The 21,933-nt window shown below is 56.1% G+C and overlaps 1 protein-coding gene across 1 annotated transcript in view; it reads left to right on the forward strand.

Moving 5' to 3' along the window:
- The window catches only part of BOP1 (BOP1 ribosomal biogenesis factor), an 88,903-nt gene that overhangs the window by 20,691 nt on the left and 46,279 nt on the right, over positions 1-21,933 (forward strand). The window contains exon 2 of the mRNA XM_077271560.1: positions 9,138-9,281. Within this exon, the coding sequence (XP_077127675.1) occupies positions 9,138-9,281 (144 nt within the window). The remainder of the gene's footprint in view (positions 1-9,137; positions 9,282-21,933) is intronic.

Below are 21,933 nucleotides of genomic sequence, written 5' to 3' on the forward strand. Positions count from 1 at the left end.
CTCCTCCCCCCCTGTACTGAGGAGAATGTCCTCCTCCTCCCCCCCTGTACTGAGGAGAATGTCGTCCTCCTCCTCCCCCCCTGTACTGAGGAGAATGTCCTCCTCCTCCCCCCCTGTACTGAGGAGAATGTCCTCCCCCCCCCCCCCCCCCTGTACTGAGGAGAATGTCCTCCCCCCCCCCCCCCCCCCTGTACTGAGGAGAATGTCCTCCCCCCCCCCCCCCCCTGTACTGAGGAGAATGTCCTCCTCCTCCCCCCCTGTACTGAGGAGAATGTCCTCCTCCTCCCCCCTGTACTGAGGAGAATGTCCTCCCCCCCCCCTGTACTGAGGAGAATTTCCTCCTCCCCCCTGTACTGAGGAGAATTTCCTCCTCCCCCCTGTACTGAGGAGAATATCCTCCTCCCCCCTGTACTGAGGAGAATGTCCTCCTCCCCCCTGTACTGAGGAGAATGTCCTCCTCCTCCCCCTGTACTGAGGAGAATGTCCTCCTCCTCCCCCTGTACTGAGGAGAATGTCCTCCTCCTCCCCCTGTACTGAGGAGAATGTCCTCCTCCTCCCCCTGTACTGAGGAGAATGTCCTCCTCCTCCCTGTACTGAGGAGAATGTCCTCCTCCTCCCTGTACTGAGGAGAATGTCCTCCTCCTCCCCCTGTACTGAGGAGAATGTCCTCCTCCTCCCCCTGTACTGAGGAGAATGTCCTCCTCCTCCCCCTGTACTGAGGAGAATGTCCTCCTCCCCCCCTGTACTGAGGAGAATATCCTCCTCCCCCCCCTGTACGGAGAATGTCCTCCTCCTCCCTGTACTGAGGAGAATGTCCTCCTCCTCCCTGTACTGAGGAGAATGTCCTCCTCCTCCCTGTACTGAGGAGAATGTCCTCCTCCTCCCTGTACTGAGGAGAATGCCCTCCTTCCCCCTGTACTGAGGAGAATGTCCTCCTCCTCCCTGTACTGAGGAGAATGTCCTCCCCCCCCCCCCCCCCTGTACTGAGGAGAATGTCCTCCTCCTCCCTGTACTGAGGAGAATGTCCTCCTCCCCCCTGTACTGAGGAGAATGTCCTCCTCCCCCCTGTACTGAGGAGAATGTCCTCCTCCCCCCTGTACTGAGGAGAATGTCCTCCTCCTCCCCCTGTACTGAGGAGAATGTCCTCCTCCTCCCCCTGTACTGAGGAGAATGTCCTCCTCCTCCCTGTACTGAGGAGAATGTCCTCCTCCTCCCTGTACTGAGGAGAATGTCCTCCTCCTCCCTGTACTGAGGAGAATGTCCTCCTCCTCCCTGTACTGAGGAGAATGCCCTCCTTCCCCCTGTACTGAGGAGAATGTCCTCCTCCTCCCTGTACTGAGGAGAATGTCCTCCCCCCCCCCCCCCCCCCTGTACTGAGGAGAATGCCCTCCTCCCCCCTGTACTGAGGAGAATGCCCTTCTCCCCCCTGTACTGAGGAGAATGTCCTCCTCCTCCCTGTACTGAGGAGAATATCCTCCCCCCCCCCCCCCCCGGAACTGAGGAGAATGTCCTCCCCCCCCCCCCCCCGGAACTGAGGAGAATGTCCTCCCCCCCCCCCCCCCCCCCCTTGTACTGAGGAGAATATCCTCCCCCCCCCCCCTGTACTGAGGAGAATGTCCTCCCACCCCCTGTACTGAGGAGAATGTCCTCCTCCTCCCTGTACTGAGGAGAATGTCCTCCTCCCCCCTGTACTGAGGAGAATGCCCTCCTCCCCCCTGTACTGAGGAGAATGCCCTCCTCCTCCCTGTACTGAGGAGAATGCCCTCCTCCTCCCTGTACTGAGGAGAATGTCCTCCTCCTCCCTGTACTGAGGAGAATGTCCTCCTCCCCCCTGTACTGAGGAGAATGTCCTCCTCCTCCCTGTACTGAGGAGAATATCCTCCCCCCCCCTGTACTGAGGAGAATGTCCTCCTCCTCCCCCCCTGTACTGAGGAGAATGTCCTCCTCCTCCCCCCCTGTACTGAGGAGAATCTCATCCTCCTCCCCCCCTGTACTGAGGAGAATGTCCTCCTCCTCCCCCCCTGTACTGAGGAGAATGTCCTCCTCCTCCCCCCCTGTACTGAGGAGAATGTCCTCCTCCTCCCCCCCTGTACTGAGGAGAATGTCCTCCTCCTCCCCCCCTGTACTGAGGAGAATGTCCTCCTCCTCCCCCCCTGTACTGAGGAGAATGTCCTCCCCCCCCCCCCCCTGTACTGAGGAGAATGTCCTCCCCCCCCCCCCTGTACTGAGGAGAATGTCCTCCTCCTCCCCCCCTGTACTGAGGAGAATGTCCTCCCCCCCCCCCCCCCTGTACTGAGGAGAATGTCCTCCTCCTCCTCCCCCCCCTGTACTGAGGAGAATGTCCTCCTCCTCCCCCCTGTACTGAGGAGAATGTCCTCCCCCCCCCCCCCCCCCTGTACTGAGGAGAATTTCCTCCTCCCCCCTGTACTGAGGAGAATATCCTCCTCCCCCCTGTACTGAGGAGAATGTCCTCCTCCCCCCTGTACTGAGGAGAATGTCCTCCTCCCCCCTGTACTGAGGAGAATGTCCTCCTCCCCCCTGTACTGAGGAGAATGTCCTCCTCCTCCCTGTACTGAGGAGAATGTCCTCCTCCTCCCTGTACTGAGGAGAATGTCCTCCTCCTCCCTGTACTGAGGAGAATGTCCTCCTCCTCCCTGTACTGAGGAGAATGTCCTCCTCCTCCCTGTACTGAGGAGAATGCCCTCCTTCCCCCTGTACTGAGGAGAATGTCCTCCTCCTCCCTGTACTGAGGAGAATGTCCTCCCCCCCCCCCCCCCCCTGTACTGAGGAGAATGTCCTCCCCCCCCCCCCCCCTGTACTGAGGAGAATGTCCTCCTCCCCCCTGTACTGAGGAGAATGTCCTCCTCCCCCCTGTACTGAGGAGAATGTCCTCCTCCCCCCTGTACTGAGGAGAATGCCCTCCTCCCCCCTGTACTGAGGAGAATGTCCTCCTCCTCCCTGTACTGAGGAGAATATCCTCCCCCCCCCCCCTGTACTGAGGAGAATATCCTCCTCCCCCCTGTACTGAGGAGAATGTCCTCCTCCTCCCTGTACTGAGGAGAATGCCGTCCTCCCCCCTGTACTGAGGAGAATGTCCTCTCCCCCCCCCCCCCTGTACTGAGGAGAATGTCCTCCTCCTCCCCCCCTGTACTGAGGAGAATGTCCTCCTGTCCTCCCCCCCCCTGTACTGAGGAGAATGTCCTCCCCCCCCCCCCTGTACTGAGGAGAATGTCCTCCTCCTCCCCCCCTGTACTGAGGAGAATGTCCTCCTGTCCTCCCCCCCCCTGTACTGAGGAGAATATCCTCCCCCCCCCCCCTGTACTGAGGAGAATATCCTCCCCCCCCTGTACTGAGGAGAATGTCCTCCTCCTCCCTGTACTGAGGAGAATGCCGTCCTCCCCCCCTGTACTGAGGAGAATGTCCCCCCCCTGTACTGAGGAGAATGTCCTCCTCCTCCTCCCCCCCCTGTACTGAGGAGAATGTCCTCCTCCTCCCCCCTGTACTGAGGAGAATGTCCTCCCCCCCCCCCCCCCTGTACTGAGGAGAATTTCCTGCTCCCCCCTGTACTGAGGAGAATATCCTCCTCCCCCCTGTACTGAGGAGAATGTCCTCCTCCCCCCTGTACTGAGGAGAATGTCCTCCTCCCCCCTGTACTGAGGAGAATGTCCTCCTCCCCCCTGTACTGAGGAGAATGTCCTCCTCCTCCCTGTACTGAGGAGAATGTCCTCCTCCTCCCTGTACTGAGGAGAATGTCCTCCTCCTCCCTGTACTGAGGAGAATGTCCTCCTCCTCCCTGTACTGAGGAGAATGCCCTCCTTCCCCCTGTACTGAGGAGAATGTCCTCCTCCTCCCTGTACTGAGGAGAATGTCCTCCTCCCCCCTGTACTGAGGAGAATGCCCTCCTCCCCTCTGTACTGAGGAGAATGTCCTCCTCCTCCCTGTACTGAGGAGAATGTCCTCCTCCCCCCTGTACTGAGGAGAATGTCATCCTCCTCCCTGTACTGAGGAGAATATCCTCCCCCCCCCTGTACTGAGGAGAATATCCTCCTCCCCCCTGTACTGAGGAGAATGTCCTCCTCCTCCCTGTACTGAGGAGAATGCCGTCCTCCCCCCTGTACTGAGGAGAATGTCCTCTCCCCCCCCCCCCCCCTGTACTGAGGAGAATGTCCTCCTCCTCCCCCCCTGTACTGAGGAGAATGTCCTCCTGTCCTCCCCCCCCCCTGTACTGAGGAGAATGTCCTCCCCCTCCTCCCCCCTGTACTGAGGAGAATGTCCTCCCCCCCCCCCCCCCCCCTGTACTGAGGAGAATGTCCTCCCCCCCCCCCCCCCTGTACTGAGGAGAATTTCCTCCTCCCCCCTGTACTGAGGAGAATTTCCTCCTCCCCCCTGTACTGAGGAGAATATCCTCCTCCCCCCTGTACTGAGGAGAATGTCCTCCTCCCTGTACTGAGGAAAATGCCCTCCTCCCCTCTGTACTGAGGAGAATATCCTCCCCCCCCTGTACTGAGGAGAATGTCCACCTCCTCCCCCTGTACTGAGGAGAATGTCCACCTCCTCCCCCTGTACTGAGGAGAATGTCCTCCTCCTCCCTGTACTGAGGAGAATGCCCTCCTCCCCCCTGTACTGAGGAGAATGTCCTCCTCCTCCCCCCTGTACTGAGGAGAATGTCCTCTCCCCCCCCCCCGTACTGAGGAGAATGTCCTCCTCCCCCCTGTACTGAGGAGAATGTCCTCCTCCCCCCTGTACTGAGGAGAATGTCTTCCTCCTCCCTGTACTGAGGAGAATGTCCTCCTCCCCCCTGTACTGAGGAGAATGTCCTCCTCCTCCCTGTACTGAGGAGAATATCCTCCCCCCCCCCCTGTACTGAGGAGAATATCCTCCCCCCCTGTACTGAGAATGTCCTCCCCCCCCCCCCCCCCCCTGTACTGAGGAGAATGTCCTCCCCCCCCCCCCCCCCCTGTACTGAGGAGAATATCCTCCCCCCCTGTACTGAGAATGTCCTCCCCCCCCCCCCCCCCCCTGTACTGAGGAGAATGTCCTCCCCCCCCCCCCCCCCCCTGTACTGAGGAGAATGTCCTCCCCCCCCCCCCCCTGTGCTGAGGAGAATATCCTCCTCCCCCCCCCTGTACTGAGGAGAATGTCCTCCTCCTCCCCCTGTACTGAGGAGAATGTCCTCCTCCTCCCCCCTGTACTGAGGAGAATATCCTCCTCCCCCCCCCCCCTGTACTGAGGAGAATATCCTCCCCCCCCCCCCTGTACTGAGGTGAATATCCTCCCCCCCCCCCTGTACTGAGGAGAATATCCTCCCCCCCCCCCCTGTACTGAGGAGAATGTCCTCCTCCTCCCCCCTGTACTGAGGAGAATGTCCTCCTCCTCCCCCTGTACTGAGGAGAATGTCCTCCTCCTCCCCCCTGTACTGAGGAGAATATCCTCCTCCCCCCCCCCCCTGTACTGAGGAGAATATCCTCCCCCCCCCCCTGTACTGAGGAGAATATCCTCCCCCCCCCCCCTGTACTGAGGAGAATATCCTCCCCCCCCCCCTGTACTGAGGAGAATGTCCCCCCCCCCCCCCTGTACTGAGGAGAATATCCTCCCCCCCCCCCCCCCCCTGTACTGAGGAGAATGTCCTCCTCCTCCCCCCCTGTACTGAGGAGAATATCCTCCTCCCCCCTGTACTGAGGAGAATGTCCTCCCCCCACCCCCTGTACTGAGGAGAATGTCCTCCTCCCCCCCCCTGTACTGAGGAGAATGTCCTCCTCCCCCCCCCTGTACTGAGGAGAATGTCCTCCTCCCCCCTGTACTGAGGAGAATGTCCTCCTCCCCCCTGTACTGAGGAGAATATCCTCCTCCCCCCTGTACTGAGGAGAATGTCCTCCTCCCCCCTGTACTGAGGAGAATGTCCTCCTCCCCCCTCTACTGAGTAGAATGTCCTCCTCCCCCTGTACTGAGGAGAATGTCCTCCTCCTCCCCCTGTACTGAGGAGAATGTCCTCCTCCCCCCCCCCCCCCCTGTACTGAGGAGAATGTCCTCCCCCCCCCCCCCCCCCCCTGGACTGAGGAGAATGTCCTCCCCCCCCCGTACTGAGGAGAATGTCCTCCTCCCCCTGTACTGAGGAGAATGTCCTCCTCCTCCCCCTGTACTGAGGAGAATGTCCTCCTCCCCCCTGTACTGAGGAGAATGTCCTCCCCCCCCCCCCCCCCCCCTGTACTGAGGAGAATGTCCTCCCCTCTCCCCCCCTGTACTGAGGAGAATGTCCTCCTCCTCCCTGTACTGAGGAGAATATCCCCCCCCCCTGTACTGAGGAGAATGTCCTCCTCCTCCCCCTGTACTGAGGAGAATGTCCTCCTCCTCCCCCTGTACTGAGGAGAATGTCCTCCTCCTCCCCCTGTACTGAGGAGAATGTCCTCCTCCTCCCCCTGTACTGAGGAGAATGTCCTCCTCCTCCCCCTGTACTGAGGAGAATGTCCTCCTCCTCCCCCTGTACTGAGGAGAATGTCCTCCTCCTCCCCCTGTACTGAGGAGAATGTCCTCCTCCTCCCCCTGTACTGAGGAGAATGTCCTCCTCCTCCCCCTGTACTGAGGAGAATGTCCTCCTCCTCCCCCTGTACTGAGGAGAATGTCCTCCTCCTCCCCCTGTACTGAGGAGAATGTCCTCCCCCCCCCCCCCCCCTGTACTGAGGAGAATGTCCTCATCCCCCTGTACTGAGGAGAATGTCCTCCCCCCCCCCCCCCCCCCCCCCCTGTACTGAGGAGAATGTCCTCCTCCTCCCCCTGTACTGAGGAGAATGTCCTCCTCCTCCCCCTGTACTGAGGAGAATGTCCTCCTCCTCCCCCTGTACTGAGGAGAATGTCCTCCTCCTCCCCCTGTACTGAGGAGAATGTCCTCCTCCTCCCCCTGTACTGAGGAGAATGTCCTCCTCCTCCCCCTGTACTGAGGAGAATGTCCTCCTCCTCCCCCTGTACTGAGGAGAATGTCCTCCTCCTCCCCCTGTACTGAGGAGAATGTCCTCCCCCCCCCCCCCCCCTGTACCGAGGATAATGTCCTCCTCCTCCCCCTCCCCCCCCCCCCCCCAGTACTGAGGAGAATGTCCTCCTCCCCCCAGTACTGAGGAGAATGTCCTCCTCCCCCCAGTACTGAGGAGAATGTCCTCCTCCCCCCAGTACTGAGGAGAATGTCCTCCTCCCCCCAGTACTGAGGAGAATGTCCTCCTCCCCCCTGTACTGAGGAGAATGTCCTCCCCCCTTCCCCCCTGTACTGAGGAGAATGTCCTCCCCCCTTCCCCCCTGTACTGAGGAGAATGTCCCTCCCCCCCCCCCCCCTGTACTGAGGAGAATGTCCTACCCCCCCCCCCCCCCCCTGTACCGAGGATAATGTCCTCCTCCTCCCCCTCCCCCCCCCCCAGTACTGAGGAGAATGTCCTCCTCCCCCCTGTACTGAGGAGAATGTCCTCCCCCCCTGTACTGAGGAGAATGTCCCCCTCCCCCCCTGTACTGAGGAGAATGTCCCCCTCCCCCCCTGTACTGAGGAGAATGTCCTCCTCCTCCCCCTGTACTGAGGAGAATGTCTTCCCCCCCCCTGTACTGAGGAGAATGTCCTCCTCCTCCCCCTGTACTGAGGAGAATGTCCTCCTCCTCCCCCTGTACTGAGGAGAATGTCCTCCCCCCCCCCCCTGTACTGAGGAAAATGTCCTCCTCCTCCCCCTGTACTGAGGAGAATGTCCTCCTCCCCCCCTGTACTGAGGAGAATGTCCTCCTCCCCCCCTGTACTGAGGAGAATGTCCTCCTCCCCCCCCTGTACTGAGGAGAATGTCCTCCTCCTCCCCCTGTACTGAGGAGAATGTCCTCCTCCTCCCCCTGTACTGAGGAGAATGTCCTCCTCCTCCCCCTGTACTGAGGAGAATGTCCTCCCCCCCCCCCCCCCTGGACTGAGGAGAATGTCCTCCCCCCCCCCCCTGTACTGAGGAGAATGTCCTCCTCCCCCCTGTACTGAGGAGAATGTCCTCCCCCCTCCCCCCCTGTACTGAGGAGAATGTCCTCCTCCTCCCCCTGTACTGAGGAGAATGTCCTCCTCCCCCCCTGTACTGAGGAGAATGTCCTCCTCCCCCCCCTGTACTGAGGAGAATGTCCTCCTCCCCCCCTGTACTGAGGAGAATGTCCTCCTCCCCCCTGTACTGAGGAGAATGTCCTCCCCCCTCCCCCCCTGTACTGAGGAGAATGTCCTCCCCCCCCCCCCCCCCCTGTACTGAGGAGAATGTCCTCCTCCTCCTCCCCCTGTACTGAGGAGAATGTCCTCCTCCCCCCCCTGTACTGAGGAGAATGTCCTCCTCCTCCCTGTACTGAGGAGAATGTCCTCCCCCCCCCCCCCCCCCCTGTACTGAGGAGAATGTCCTCCTCCTCCCCCTGTACTGAGGAGAATGTCCTCCTCCCCCCCCTGTACTGAGGAGAATGTCCTCCTCCTCCCTGTACTGAGGAGAATGTCCTCCCCCCCCCCCCCCCCTGTACTGAGGAGAATGTCCTCCTCCTCCCCCTGTACTGAGGAGAATGTCCTCCCCCCCCCCCCCCCCTGTACTCCTGTACTGAGGAGAATGTCCTCCCCCCCCCCCCCCCCCTGTACTGAGGAGAATGTCCTCCCCCCCCCCCCCCCCTGTACTGAGGAGAATGTCCTCCCCCCCCCCCCCCCCTGTACTGAGGAGAATGTCCTCCCCCCCCCCCCCCTGTACTGAGGAGAATGTCCTCCCCCCCCCCCCCCCTGTACTGAGGAGAATGTCCTCCCCCCCCCCCCCTGTACTGAGGAGAATATCCTCCCCCCCCCCCCCCCCCCCTGTACTGAGGAGAATGTCCTCCTCCCCCCTGTACTGAGGAGAATGTCCTCCCCCCCCCCCCCTGTACTGAGGAGAATGTCCTCCTCCCCCCTGTACTGAGGAGAATGTCCTCCTCCCCCCTGTACTGAGGAGAATGTCCTCCCCCCCCCCCCCCCTGTACTGAGGAGAATGTCCTCCCTCCCCTTCCCCCCTGTACTGAGGAGAATGTCCTCCCCCCCCTGTACTGAGGAGAATGTCCTCCTCCTCCCCCTGTACTGAGGAGAATGTCCCCCGCTCCCCGCCCCGTGTATAATCCGCTGTCTCTCCTTCCTGCAGGGGGCGCTGCTCGGGGAGGCCGCGGTGCTGAGTGACGCGGATGAGTCGGACCTCAGTGACAGTGAGGAGAGCCAGTACTCCGGCTTGGAGGACTCCGCCACTGACAGCAGCGAGGAGGAGGAGAAGGTGGAGGATGAAGATGCGGTAAGTCAGGACATGTTGTCGGACCCCCATCTTATTATCTACAGGCTGATTATAAGAGGCCGGATTTGCTGCGTCGTTGTTGTCTTGTGCTCACTGCTCAAGATTAGGACCCCAAAAAGTCATTATTCTCCTTCCTTATTATTATTATTATTATTATTATTATTATTTATTATTGCACACCAAACAGATTCAGAACTGAGCGGCACCAGGTAAACTGAATAATCTTCACAGGCTGTGACTATAGAGGACGGATTCTTTCAAAGACTCCAAACACAAAGCTCTATTGTTACATATACGGGAGGTGCTCTTCATATAACAAGACGATAGAAATCCACATATTGCAAAGTTCAAACAGATGCGGCACTCACCCGGCACTCATCATTGCATTATTTATTATTATAGCGCCATTTATTCCATGGCGCGTTACATGTGAGGAGGGGTATACATAATAAAAACAAGTAACTAGTACAATAATCTTGAACAATACAAGTCACAGCTGGTACAGGAGGAGAGAGGATCCTGCCCGCGAGGGCTCACAGTCTACAAGGGATGGGTGAGGATACAGGAGGAGAGAGGACCCTGCCTGCGAGGGCTCACAATCTACAAGAGATGGGTGAGGATACAGGAGGTGAGAGGATCCAGCCTGCGAGGGCTCACAGTCTACAAGGGATGGGTGAGGATACAGGAGGAGAGAGGACCCTGCCTGCGAGGGCTCACAGTCTACAAGGGATGGGTGAGGATACAGGAGGAGAGAGGACCCTGCCCGCGAGGGCTCACAGTCTACAAGGGATGGGTGAGGATACAGGAGGAGAGAGGACCCTGCCCGCGAGGGCTCACAATCTACAAGGGATGGGTGAGGATACAGGAGGAGAGAGGACCCTGCCCGCGAGGGCTCACAGTCTACAAGGGATGGGTGAGGATACAGAAGGAGAGAGGATCCTGCCCGCGAGGGCTCACAATCTACAAGGGATGGGTGAGGATACAGGAGAGAGGATCCTGCCCGCGAGGGCTCACAATCTACAAGGGATGGGTGAGGATACAGGAGGAGAGAGGACCCTGCCCGCGAGGGCTCACAATCTACAAGGGATGGGTGAGGATACAGGAGGAGAGAGGACCCTGCCCGCGAGGGCTCACAATCTACAAGGGATGGGTGAGGATACAGGAGGAGAGAGGACCCTGCCTGCGAGGGCTCACAATCTACAAGAGATGGGTGAGGATACAGGAGGTGAGAGGATCCAGCCTGCGAGGGCTCACAGTCTACAAGGGATGGGTGAGGATACAGGAGGTGAGAGGACCCTGCCTGCGAGGGCTCACAATCTACAAGAGATGGGTGAGGATACAGGAGGAGAGAGGACCCTGCCCGCGAGGGCTCACAGTCTACAAGGGATGGGTGAGGATACAGGAGGAGAGAGGACCCTGCCTGCGAGGGCTCACAATCTACAAGGGATGGGTGAGGATACAGGAAGAGAGAGGACCCTGCCCGCGAGGGCTCACAATCTACAAGGGATGGGTGAGGATACAGGAGGAGAGAGGACCCTGCCTGCGAGGGCTCACAATCTACAAGGGATGGGTGAGGATACAGGAGGAGAGAGGACCCTGCCTGCGAGGGCTCACAGTCTACAAGGGATGGGTGAGAACACAGTAGGAGAGAGGACCCTGCCTGCGAGGGCTCACAGTCTACAAGGGATGGGTGAGGATACAGGAGGAGAGAGGACCCTGCCTGCGAGGGCTCACAATCTACAAGGGATGGGTGAGGATACAGGAGGAGAGAGGACCCTGCCTGCGAGGGCTCACAGTCTACAAGGGATGGGTGAGAACACAGTAGGAGAGAGGACCCTGCCTGCGAGGGCTCACAGTCTACAAGGGATGGGTGAGGATACAGGAGGAGGAGGACCCTGCCTGCGAGGGCTCACAGTCTACAAGGGATGGGTGAGGATACAGGAGAGAGGACCCTGCCCGCGAGGGCTCAGTCTACAAGGAATGGGTGAGGATACAGGAGGAGAGGACCCTGCCCACGAGGGCTCACAGTCTACAAGGGATGGGTGAGGATACAGGAGGAGGAGGACCCTGCCTGCGAGGGCTCACAATCTACAAGGGATGGGTGAGGATACAGGAGGTGAGAGGACCCTGCCTGTGAGGGCTCACAGTCTACAAGGGATGGGTGAGGATACAGGAGGAGAGAGGACCCTGCCCATGAGGGCTCACAATCTACAAGGGATGGGTGAGAATACAGGAGGAGAGGACCCTGCCCGCGAGGGCTCACAATCTACAAGGGATGGGTGAGGATACAGGAGGAGAGCGGACCCTGCCTGCGAGGGCTCACAGTCTACAAGGGATGGGGGAGGATACAGGAGGAGAGAGGACCCTGCCCGCGAGGGCTCACAATCTACAAGGGATGGGTGAGGATACAGGAGGTGAGAGGACCCTGCCCGCGAGGGCTCACAATCTGCAAGGGATGGGTGAGGATACAGGAGGAGAGAGGATCCAGCCCGCGAGGGCTCACAATCTACAAGGGATGGGTGAGGATACAGGAGGAGAGAGGATCCAGCCCGCGAGGGCTCACAATCTACAAGGGATGGGTGAGGATACAGGAGGAGAGAGGACCCTGCCTGCGAGGGCTCACAATCTACAAGGGATGGGTGAGGATACAGGAGGTGAGAGGACCCTGCCCGCGAGGGCTCACAGTCTACAAGGGATGGGTGAGGATACAGGAGGTGAGAGGACCCAGCCTGCGAGGGCTCACAGTCTACAAGGGATGGGTGAGGATACAGGAGGAGAGAGGACACTGCCTGCGAGGGCTCACAATCTACAAGGGATGGGTGAGGATGCAGTAGGAGAGAGGACCCTGCCCGCGAGGGCTCACAATCTACAAGGGATGGGTGAGAATACAGTAGGTGAGGATAGAGCTGGTCATGCAGCGGTTTGGTCGATTAGTGGTTACTGCAGGTTGTAGGCTTGTCGGAAGAGGTGGGTCTTCAGGTTCTTTTTGAAGGTTTCGATGGTAGGCGAGAGTCTGATGTGTTGTGGTAGAGGGTTCCAGAGTAGGGGTGATACGCGAGAGAAATCTTGTATACGATTGTGGGAAGAGGAGATAAGAGGGGAGTAGAGAAGGAGATCTTGTGAGGATCGGAGGTTGCGTGCAGGTCAGTACCGGGAGACGAGGTCACAGATGTATGGAGGAGACAGGTTGTGGATGGCTTTGTACATCCATGGTTAGGCTTTTGTACTGGAGTCTCTGGATAATGGGGAGCCAGTGAAGGGATTGACTGAGGGGAGAGGCCAGGGAATAGCAGGGGGACAGATGGATTAGTCGGGCAGCAGAGTTTAGAATAGATTGGAGGGGTGCAAGAGTGTTAGAGGGGAGGCCACAGAGCAGGAGGTTACAGTAGTCAAGGCGAGAGATGATGAGGGCATGGATTAGGGTTTTTGCAGATTCTTGGTTGAGGAATGTACGGATCCGTGAAATATTTCTGAGTTGAAGGCGGCAGGAAGTGGAAAGGGCTTGGATATGTGGTTTGAAGGAGAGATCAGAATCCAAGATTACCCCGAGGCAGCGAGCTTGTGGGACTGGGGAGAGTGGGCAGCCATTTACTGTAATGGATAGGTTCGTTGGGGGGGTCGCGTGAGATGGGGGAAAGATGATGAATTCTGTTTTGTCCATGTTAAGTTTCAGAAATCTAGCGGAGAAGAAGGATGAAATAGCGGACAGACATTGAGGGATTCTGGTTAGTAGGGAGGTGATATCTGGTCCAGAGATGTAGATCTGTGTCATCAGCATAGAGGTGATACTGAAAGCCATGAGATTCTATGAGCTGTCTGAGGCCAGAGGTGTAAATGGAGAAGAGCAGGGGCCCAAGGACTGAACCTTGTGGGACTCCGACAGATAGGGGGTGAGGTGAGGTGGTGGGTGAGTGGGAGACGCTGAATGTTCGGTCAGTAGGTATGACGAGATCCAGGATAGGGCGAGGTCTGTGATGCCAAGGGATGAGAGGGTCTGTAATAGGGAATGGTCCACTGTGTCAAAGGCAGCCGACAGGTCCAGGAGGAGGGGGACAGAGTAGTGTTGCTTGCTCTTGGTGGTTAATAGGTCATTGGGGACCTTAGTTAGGGCAGTTTCAGTGCAATGGTGTGACCGGAAGCCAGATTGTAAGCGGTCAAAGGGGGAGCAGGAAGATAGATGGCAGGACAGTTCAAGGTAGACGTGTTGTTCCAGTAGTTTGGAGGCATAGGGGAGAAGTGATATAGGGAGATAGCTAGATACAGAGGATGGGTCAAGAGAGGGCTTTTTGAGGATAGGTGTGATGGAGGCATGTTTAAAGCTTTAGGGAAAACACCAGTTGTTAGTGATAGGTTGAAGAGATGGGTTAGGGTTGGGATGAAGACTGTGGTGATGTTGGGATGAAGTGGGATGGGATCGGGTCAAGTGCACAGGTGGTGAGATGCGATCTTGAGAGTAGAATGGAGAGACAATCTTCTGTAATGGTGGAGAAGTTGGATTTGGAGGTGGAGGGGCTGGGAAGTTGGGAGGAAGGACTCTGGGGGTTGTTGACCAAAACTGTCTGATGTTATCAATCTTATGCTTGAAAAATGAGGCAAAGTCTTCAGCTGAGATAAGTGGGGAGGGAGGAGGTGTTGGGGGATGGAAGAGAGAATTGAAAGTGTTGAATAACTGTTTAGAGTTGTGAGACAGGGAGGATATGAGAAATGAGAAGTAGGTTTGTTTTGCTGCAGCGAGTGTGGCCATGAAAGTAGTGAGGGACTGTTTGATTGCGATGAAGTGCTCGTTGGAGTGGGATCTTTCCATCTCCGCTCAGCAGCCCTGGAAGCCCGCCTCAGTTCTTTGGTCAGGCTGTTGTGGCAGGGCTGTCTGTTGATTTTGCGAGCTTTGGTATGTGTGCGAGGGGCAAGAGATTCCAAAGCTACAGCTATTGTGGTGTTATATAGAGCGGCAGCGTCATCCGCATTGTGTAGGGAACTTATGTCTGTGAGAGTGAGGAGGGATTCAGAGAGTGAGTGTAGATCAAAGTGTTTAAGATTTCTGCAAGGGTGTGCAAGTTTGTGGGGTGGGGATTGTAGACAAGGAGTGGAGAGGGAAGAGAATGTGAGTAGATTGTGGTCAGAAAGAGGAAGAGGCGAGTTAGAGAGGTTAGATAGGGAGCAGAGGCGGGTGAAGATGAGGTCCAATGTGTGACCATCTTTGTGGGTGGCTGCAGAAGACCATTGAGTGAGGCCGAAGGAGGAAGTGAGAGATAGAAGTTTAGTGGCAGCTGAGAGGGAAGTATCAATGGGGATGTTGAAGTCGCCCATAATGATATTGGGGATGTCCACGGAGAGGAATTGAAGTAGCCAGGTGGTGAAGTGGTCAAAGAAGGTGGTGGCTGGCCCTGGGGGGCGGTAAATGACAACCGGTTGGAGGGGGAGTAGATGCGCACAGAGTGCACCTCAAAGGAAGGGAGGATAACAGAGGGTGGCAGTGGGATTGGGGTGAAGGAGCAGTTATCTGACAGGAGAAAACCAACTCCTCCACCATGCTTGCTGCTGGGGCGGGGTGTGTGGGAAAGGTGGAAGCCATCATACGAAAGTGCAGCAGGAGAGGCTGTGTCGGAGGGGGTGAGCCAGGTTTCGGTGATGGCGAGGAAGGAAAGTTTGGTAGTAACAAAAAGATCATGGATGTAGGAAAGCTTGTTGCTGACAGAGCAAGTGTTCCACGGAGCTCCTGTTAGTGGGACTGGGGAAGCGGGGGCTGGGCAAATGGGTATAAGGTTAGAGAGGTTACGGAAGTTTGTGATAGAGCGTGGATGGGAGGTAGAACTGACTGTGGGGATGTGGTGAGGAGGACCAGGATTTGGAGAGATATCACCAGCATTGAGAAGGAGCAGAGAAAGTGTTAGCAGGTGGGAGCAGGAGAGGGCATTAGGTGGCTGTCTGTGCTTGGCGTCAGAGGAGCGTATGTTGAGGAACAGTTCTGATGGGGAGAATTGAAGCAGAGATAAACAGTTCCTTACTTGGTGTAGGGATTAGGGTAGTTTGCAGAAAGTGAAGGATTATAGGGGTGAGAGTGAAAACAATCAGAAACATTGTTTACAGTGACTATGTCCAGTTACCTTCAGTTCCCTTCTGGTTCAATTCTGGTGTTAATTCTACAGTAATTTTCACACTTATAGGATCACCCTGCAGACTAAAGTCTTTGCAGACTTGTGCTATGCAATATATCTGCTACAAAGTGCATTCAGGTGTGAAGCAGAGAGGAGTGGTCTCTGTTCATCTTGGTCAGAGAATTAAGAGTGGACCAGATGCATATAATCAAGTCAAAGTAAGCAAGGTCATAAATAACACTGAGGTAGAGCTGGGGTTAGTTAAAAGACATACCATCTGAAAGCTAGGAGTAGAAGCAAGTCTGTGTGGAAAGTTGGGTAATGTACTATATGCACTTCATAGACAGACAAAGCAGGAGAGCAGGCTGGAGAGCTGGGTGCATGAACATACCTGTAGGAAGAATAGACATGCTTGTTAGAGTGCGATGGTGGCAGATAGCAGGGCACAGTCTGTATATATCCTTCTGGTTTTAATTCTACAGTAATCTTCACACTTCTAGGGCACAAATATTGGAAACACGCTGCAGACTAAAGTCTTTGCAGACTTTACTCCTTACAGACCTTGTCCCCTTCTAGGACGTCCCCTCCTCGTACCCCTCGCCGGTTCCCTATAAATACAGCCTATACTCACCTTCTGTGCCTGCACTGTTCCTGCAGTGTCGGTGCTCGCTCTCCCCGTGGCTCCCGTGCCATTGTTATCCCGGCGTCCTGGTGTCCACCTCCTGAGGAAGCGGCAGTTTGAGACAGCTGGAGCCTGGACGTCCTCATGGTCCATATGTCTGAAGGCGGAGACAGTGACGCCGGTGCTAATAGGGGTCAGGGTAAGCAGGAGAGCCCCAGGACTGCGAGTGCTGGCACCCCGGGAATGGTGCTGGCACCCCGGGAATGGTGCCGGCACCCCGGGAATGGTGCCGGCACCCCGGCACTGGAGGTGACCATTGGCTTCATTATTTTACAGGGGCCAAACATTTTGAAGATATTGTGCTTGTAGTGAAAACCCCTTTAAGGTTTTTGCACCAAAATCAGAGCACAACCTGATAGCTGTGTGTTGTGCTGCGTTTTTTGTGGCATTTTTGCACTTACTCATCACTGTGTGAAGAGATGCTCATACAAGTGACACACCGCAGTGTTCCACATCCGTCAGCAAAAATAAACCAATGTCTGCAGGAGATTGCTGAACTCTCCTAGGCTTTACTGGTTCTGTAAAATACAGCTGAAAATCTGCATTAAAAATGCTGCAAAAACGCAGTGTGTGAACATAGCCTAATTCTTCTCTCTCTGCTCTATGTATAAACAGGACGTCTCTTGTCCCTGCATTTATCATTCCCTGCTTCACCTCCTGACCCAGCTGCTCCTCCCTCTGCCAGGAGCTTCTGCAGTGACTGATGACTCATGCAGGGAGAATTGATCTCCTGTATCTACATACATTTTAGGAGGATTCAGCTCATCAGTCTTTAACCCCCTCATGACTGTCCCCGGTAAATAAACATTGGTCCTTGCTGGGCTTTGTGCAGCGCCGACATTTGTCTCCGGTCGGCAGTCTTGTAGAGATCGGGACCCACACATACCTGCAAGCGCAGGGATTCCGGTGCAGAACGCTAGCACTGACCCCCGACCTCATCAAGACATGATTGGTTCACGTCCTGATGATGTCACCTTCAAGCTAGCCAATTACAGGAGTTACTGGGAAGGTTTATTGTAGAAACAAGCTTTCCTGGGTGATTTGCCACATAGAACTGTTACTCTGGTCTTCTGTCAGTGAGCGATGAGCGGAGGAACAGTGACAAGTGCGTCTGAGAGCTGTCAGTGAGCGATGAGCGGAGGAACAGTGACAAGTGCATCTGAGAGCTGTCAGTGAGCGATGAGCGGAGGAACAGTGACAAGTGCATCTGAGAGCTGTCACGTGAGCGATGAGCAGAGGAACAGTGACAAGTGCGTCTGACGAGAGCTGTCAGTGAGCGTAGGAACAGTGACAAGTGCGTCTGATGAGAGCGGTCAGTGAGCGATGAGCGGAGGAACAGTGACAAGTGCGTCTGATGAGAGCGGTCAGTGAGCGATGAGCGGAGGAACAGTGACAAGTGCGTCTGAGAGCTGTCAGTGAGCGATGAGGGGAGGAACAGTGACAAGTGTGTCTGAGAGCTGTCAGTGAGCGGAGGAACAGTGACAAGTGCGTCTGAGAGCTGTCACTGAGCGGAGAACAGTGACAAATGCGTCTGACGAGAGCGGTCAGTGAGCGATGAGCGGAGGAACAGTGACAAGTGCGTCTGATAGCTGTCAGTGAGCGATGAGGGGAGGAACTGACAAGTGCGTCTGAGAGCTGTCAGTGAGCGGAGGAACAGTGACAAGTGCGTCTGAGAGCTGTCAGTGAGCGGAGGAACAGTGACAAGTGCGTCTGAGAGCTGTCAGTGAGCGGAGGAACAGTGACAAGTGCGTCTGAGAGCTGTCAGTGAGCAGAGGAACAGTGACAAGTGCGTCTGACGAGAGCTGTCACTGAGCGGAGGAACAGTGACAAGTGCGTCTGACGAGAGCTGTCACTGAGCGGAGAACAGTGACAAATGCGTCTGACGAGAGCGGTCAGTGAGCGGAGGAACAGTGACCAGTGCGTCTGACGAGAGCTGTCAGTGAGCGATGAGCGGAGGAACAGTGACAAGTGCATCTGACGAGAGCTGTCAGTGAGCGATGAGCGGAGGAACAGTGACAAGTGCATCTGACGAGAGCTGTCAGTGAGCGATGAGCGGAGGAACAGTGACAAGTGCGTCTGAGAGCTGTCAGTGAGCGGAGGAACAGTGACCAGTGCGTCTGACGAGAGCTGTCACTGAGCGGAGGAACAGTGACAAGTGCGTCTGACGAGAGCTGTCACTGAGCGGAGAACAGTGACCAATGCGTCTGACGAGAGCGGTCAGTGAGCGGAGGAACAGTGACAAGTGCGTCTGAGAGCTGTCAGTGAGCGGAGGAACAGTGACAAGTGCGTCTGACGAGAGCTGTCAGTGAGCGATGAGCAGAGGAACAGTGACAAGTGCGTCTGACGAGAGCTGTCAGTGAGCGATGAGCGGAGGAACAGTGACAAGTGCGTCTGACGAGAGCTGTCAGTGAGCGATGAGCAGAGGAACAGTGACAAGTGCGTCCGACGAGAGCTGTCAGTGAGCGATGAGCGGAGGAACAGTGACAAGTGCATCTGACGAGAGCTGTCAGTGAGCGATGAGCGGAGGAACAGTGACAAGTGCATCTGACGAGAGCTGTCAGTGAGCGATGAGCGGAGGAACAGTGACAAGTGCGTCTGAGAGCTGTCAGTGAGCGGAGGAACAGTGACAAGTGCGTCTGACGAGAGCTGTCAGTGAGCGGAGGAACAGTGACAAGTGCGTCTGACGAGAGCTGTCACTGAGCGGAGAACAGTGACCAATGCGTCTGACGAGAGCTGTCAGTGAGCGGAGGAACAGTGACAAGTGCGTCTGACGAGAGCTGTCAGTGAGCGATGAGCAGAGGAACAGTGACAAGTGCGTCTGACGAGAGCTGTCACTGAGCGGAGGAACAGTGACAAGTGCGTCTGACGAGAGCTGTCACTGAGCGGAGAACAGTGACCAATGCGTCTGACGAGAGCGGTCAGTGAGCGGAGGAACAGTGACAAGTGCATCTGACGAGAGCTGTCAGTGAGCGATGAGCGGAGGAACAGTGACAAGTGCATCTGACGAGAGCTGTCAGTGAGCGATGAGCGGAGGAACAGTGACAAGTGCGTCTGAGAGCTGTCAGTGAGCGGAGGAACAGTGACAAGTGCGTCTGACGAGAGCTGTCAGTGAGCGGAGGAACAGTGACAAGTGCGTCTGACGAGAGCTGTCACTGAGCGGAGAACAGTGACCAATGCGTCTGACGAGAGCTGTCAGTGAGCGGAGGAACAGTGACAAGTGCGTCTGACGAGAGCTGTCAGTGAGCGATGAGCAGAGGAACAGTGACAAGTGCGTCTGACGAGAGCTGTCACTGAGCGGAGGAACAGTGACAAGTGCGTCTGACGAGAGCTGTCACTGAGCGGAGAACAGTGACCAATGCGTCTGACGAGAGCGGTCAGTGAGCGGAGGAACAGTGACAAGTGCGTCTGATGAGAGCTGTCAGTGAGCGGAGGAACAGTGACAAGTGCGTCTGACGAGAGCTGTCACTGAGCGGAGGAACAGTGACAAGTGCGTCTGATGAGAGCTGTCAGTGAGCGGAGGAACAGTGACAAGTGCGTCTGACGAGAGCTGTCACTGAGCGGAGGAACAGTGACAAGTGCGTCTGACGAGAGCTGTCAGTGAGCGGAGGAACAGTGACAAGTGCGTCTGAGAGCTGTCAGTGAGCGGAGGAACAGTGACAAGTGCGTCTGACGAGAGCTGTCACTGAGCGGAGAACAGTGACAAATGTGTCTGACGAGAGCGGTCAGTGAGCGATGAGCGGAGGAACAGTGACAAGTGCGTCCGACGAGAGCTGTCAGTGAGCGATGAGCGGAGGAACAGTGACAAGTGCGTCTGAGAGCTGTCAGTGAGCGGAGGAACAGTGACAAGTGCGTCTGACGAGAGCTGTCACTGAGCGGAGGAACAGTGACAAGTGCGTCTGACGAGAGCGGTCAGTGAGCGGAGGAACAGTGACAAGTGCGTCTGAGAGCTGTCAGTGAGCGGAGGAACAGTGACAAGTGCGTCTGACGAGAGCTGTCAGTGAGCGATGAGCAGAGGAACAGTGACAAGTGCGTCTGACGAGAGCTGTCACTGAGCGGAGGAACAGTGACAAGTGCGTCTGACGAGAGCTGTCACTGAGCGGAGAACAGTGACCAATGCGTCTGACGAGAGCGGTCAGTGAGCGGAGGAACAGTGACAAGTGCGTCTGATGAGAGCTGTCAGTGAGTGGAGGAACAGTGACAAGTGCGTCTGACGAGAGCTGTCACTGAGCGGAGGAACAGTGACAAGTGCGTCTGATGAGAGCTGTCAGTGAGCGGAGGAACAGTGACAAGTGCGTCTGACGAGAGCTGTCAGTGAGCGATGAGGGGAGGAACTGACAAGTGCGTCTGAGAGCTGTTAGTGAGCGGAGGAACAGTGACAAGTGCGTCTGAGAGCTGTTAGTGAGCGGAGGAACAGTGACAAGTGCGTCTGACGAGAGCTGTCACTGAGCGGAGGAACAGTGACAAGTGCGTCTGACGAGAGCTGTCACTGAGCGGAGAACAGTGACAAGTGCGTCTGAGAGCTGTCAGTGAGCGGAGGAACAGTGACAAGTGCGTCTGAGAGCTGTCACTGAGCGGAGAACAGTGACAAATGCGTCTGATGAGAGCTGTCAGTGAGCGGAGGAACAGTGACAAGTGCGTCTGACGAGAGCTGTCAGTGAGCGATGAGCGGAGGAACAGTGACAAGTGCGTCTGATGAGAGCTGTCAGTGAGCGGAGGAACAGTGACAAGTGCGTCTGACGAGAGCTGTCACTGAGCGGAGGAACAATGACAAGTGCGTCTGATGAGAGCTGTCAGTGAGCGGAGGAACAGTGACAAGTGCGTCTGACGAGAGCTGTCACTGAGCGGAGAACAGTGACAAATGCGTCTGACGAGAGCGGTCAGTGAGCGATGAGCGGAGGAACAATGACAAGTGCGTCTGACGAGAGCTGTCAGTGAGCGATCCAGTCACTGTAATTACAAACCCATTTATTGTGATATAGGGGAGGTGTTTATTATTGCATAAGGTAAGTAGATAAATTAATTTAAAATATTTGTGTTCTTAAAATGATAATTTTCTGTTCATGTTGATCAGAATCCATCAATCAGTTCAGTTATGTACAAATGCCGATTACACATATGCTGGCTGCACTAAAGCAAAAATAACTCCTAGCATCCCCAACAAGTTTCGACTAACCAGGCTTCCTCAGGGGAGGGATAGGTCACTTCAGGGGATTCTGCTATTCTGGCACTCAGCGTATCTGCAAATGGAGTCCTCAAACTATTCTGGAAAAATCTGCTCTCCAATAGTGAAATAGCGCTCCGTCAGTACTGCACAGGCACTGATAGGGTGAAGGTTTTCTGTTTTTTACACTGGTGAAAATGGGAAGAAGATTGAGGCTAAATCAACTTTCGTGAAAAAAAAACGCATTTCATTTTCACATCCCAATATTTTAAAGGGACTCTGTCACCCCAAAAATCGTACCTGAGCTAAGCCCACCGCCATCAGGGGCTTATCTACAGCATTCTGTAATGCATTCTGTATTGCTGTAGATAAGCCCCGATGTATCCTGAAAGATGAGAAAAAGAGGTTAAATTATACTCACCCAGGGGCGGTCCCGCTGCGGTCCGGTCCAATGGGCGTCACGATCCGGGTCCAGCGCCTCCCATCTTCATACGATGACGTCCTCTTCTTTTCTTCCTGCTGTGGCTCCGGCGCAGGCGTACTTTGTCTGTCCTGTTGACGGCAGATCAAAGTACTGCAGTGCGCAGGTGCCAGGAAAAGTCCGAGAGGCCCAGCGCCTGCGCACTGCAGTACTTAGCTCTGCCCTCAACAGGGCAAATCAGTATGCCTGCGCAGGAGCCGCAGCGTGAAGACAAGAAGAGGACGTCATAGTAA

This window comes from Ranitomeya variabilis, chromosome 6, assembly GCF_051348905.1.
Source record: "Ranitomeya variabilis isolate aRanVar5 chromosome 6, aRanVar5.hap1, whole genome shotgun sequence".
Lineage (NCBI taxonomy): Eukaryota > Metazoa > Chordata > Amphibia > Anura > Dendrobatidae > Ranitomeya > Ranitomeya variabilis.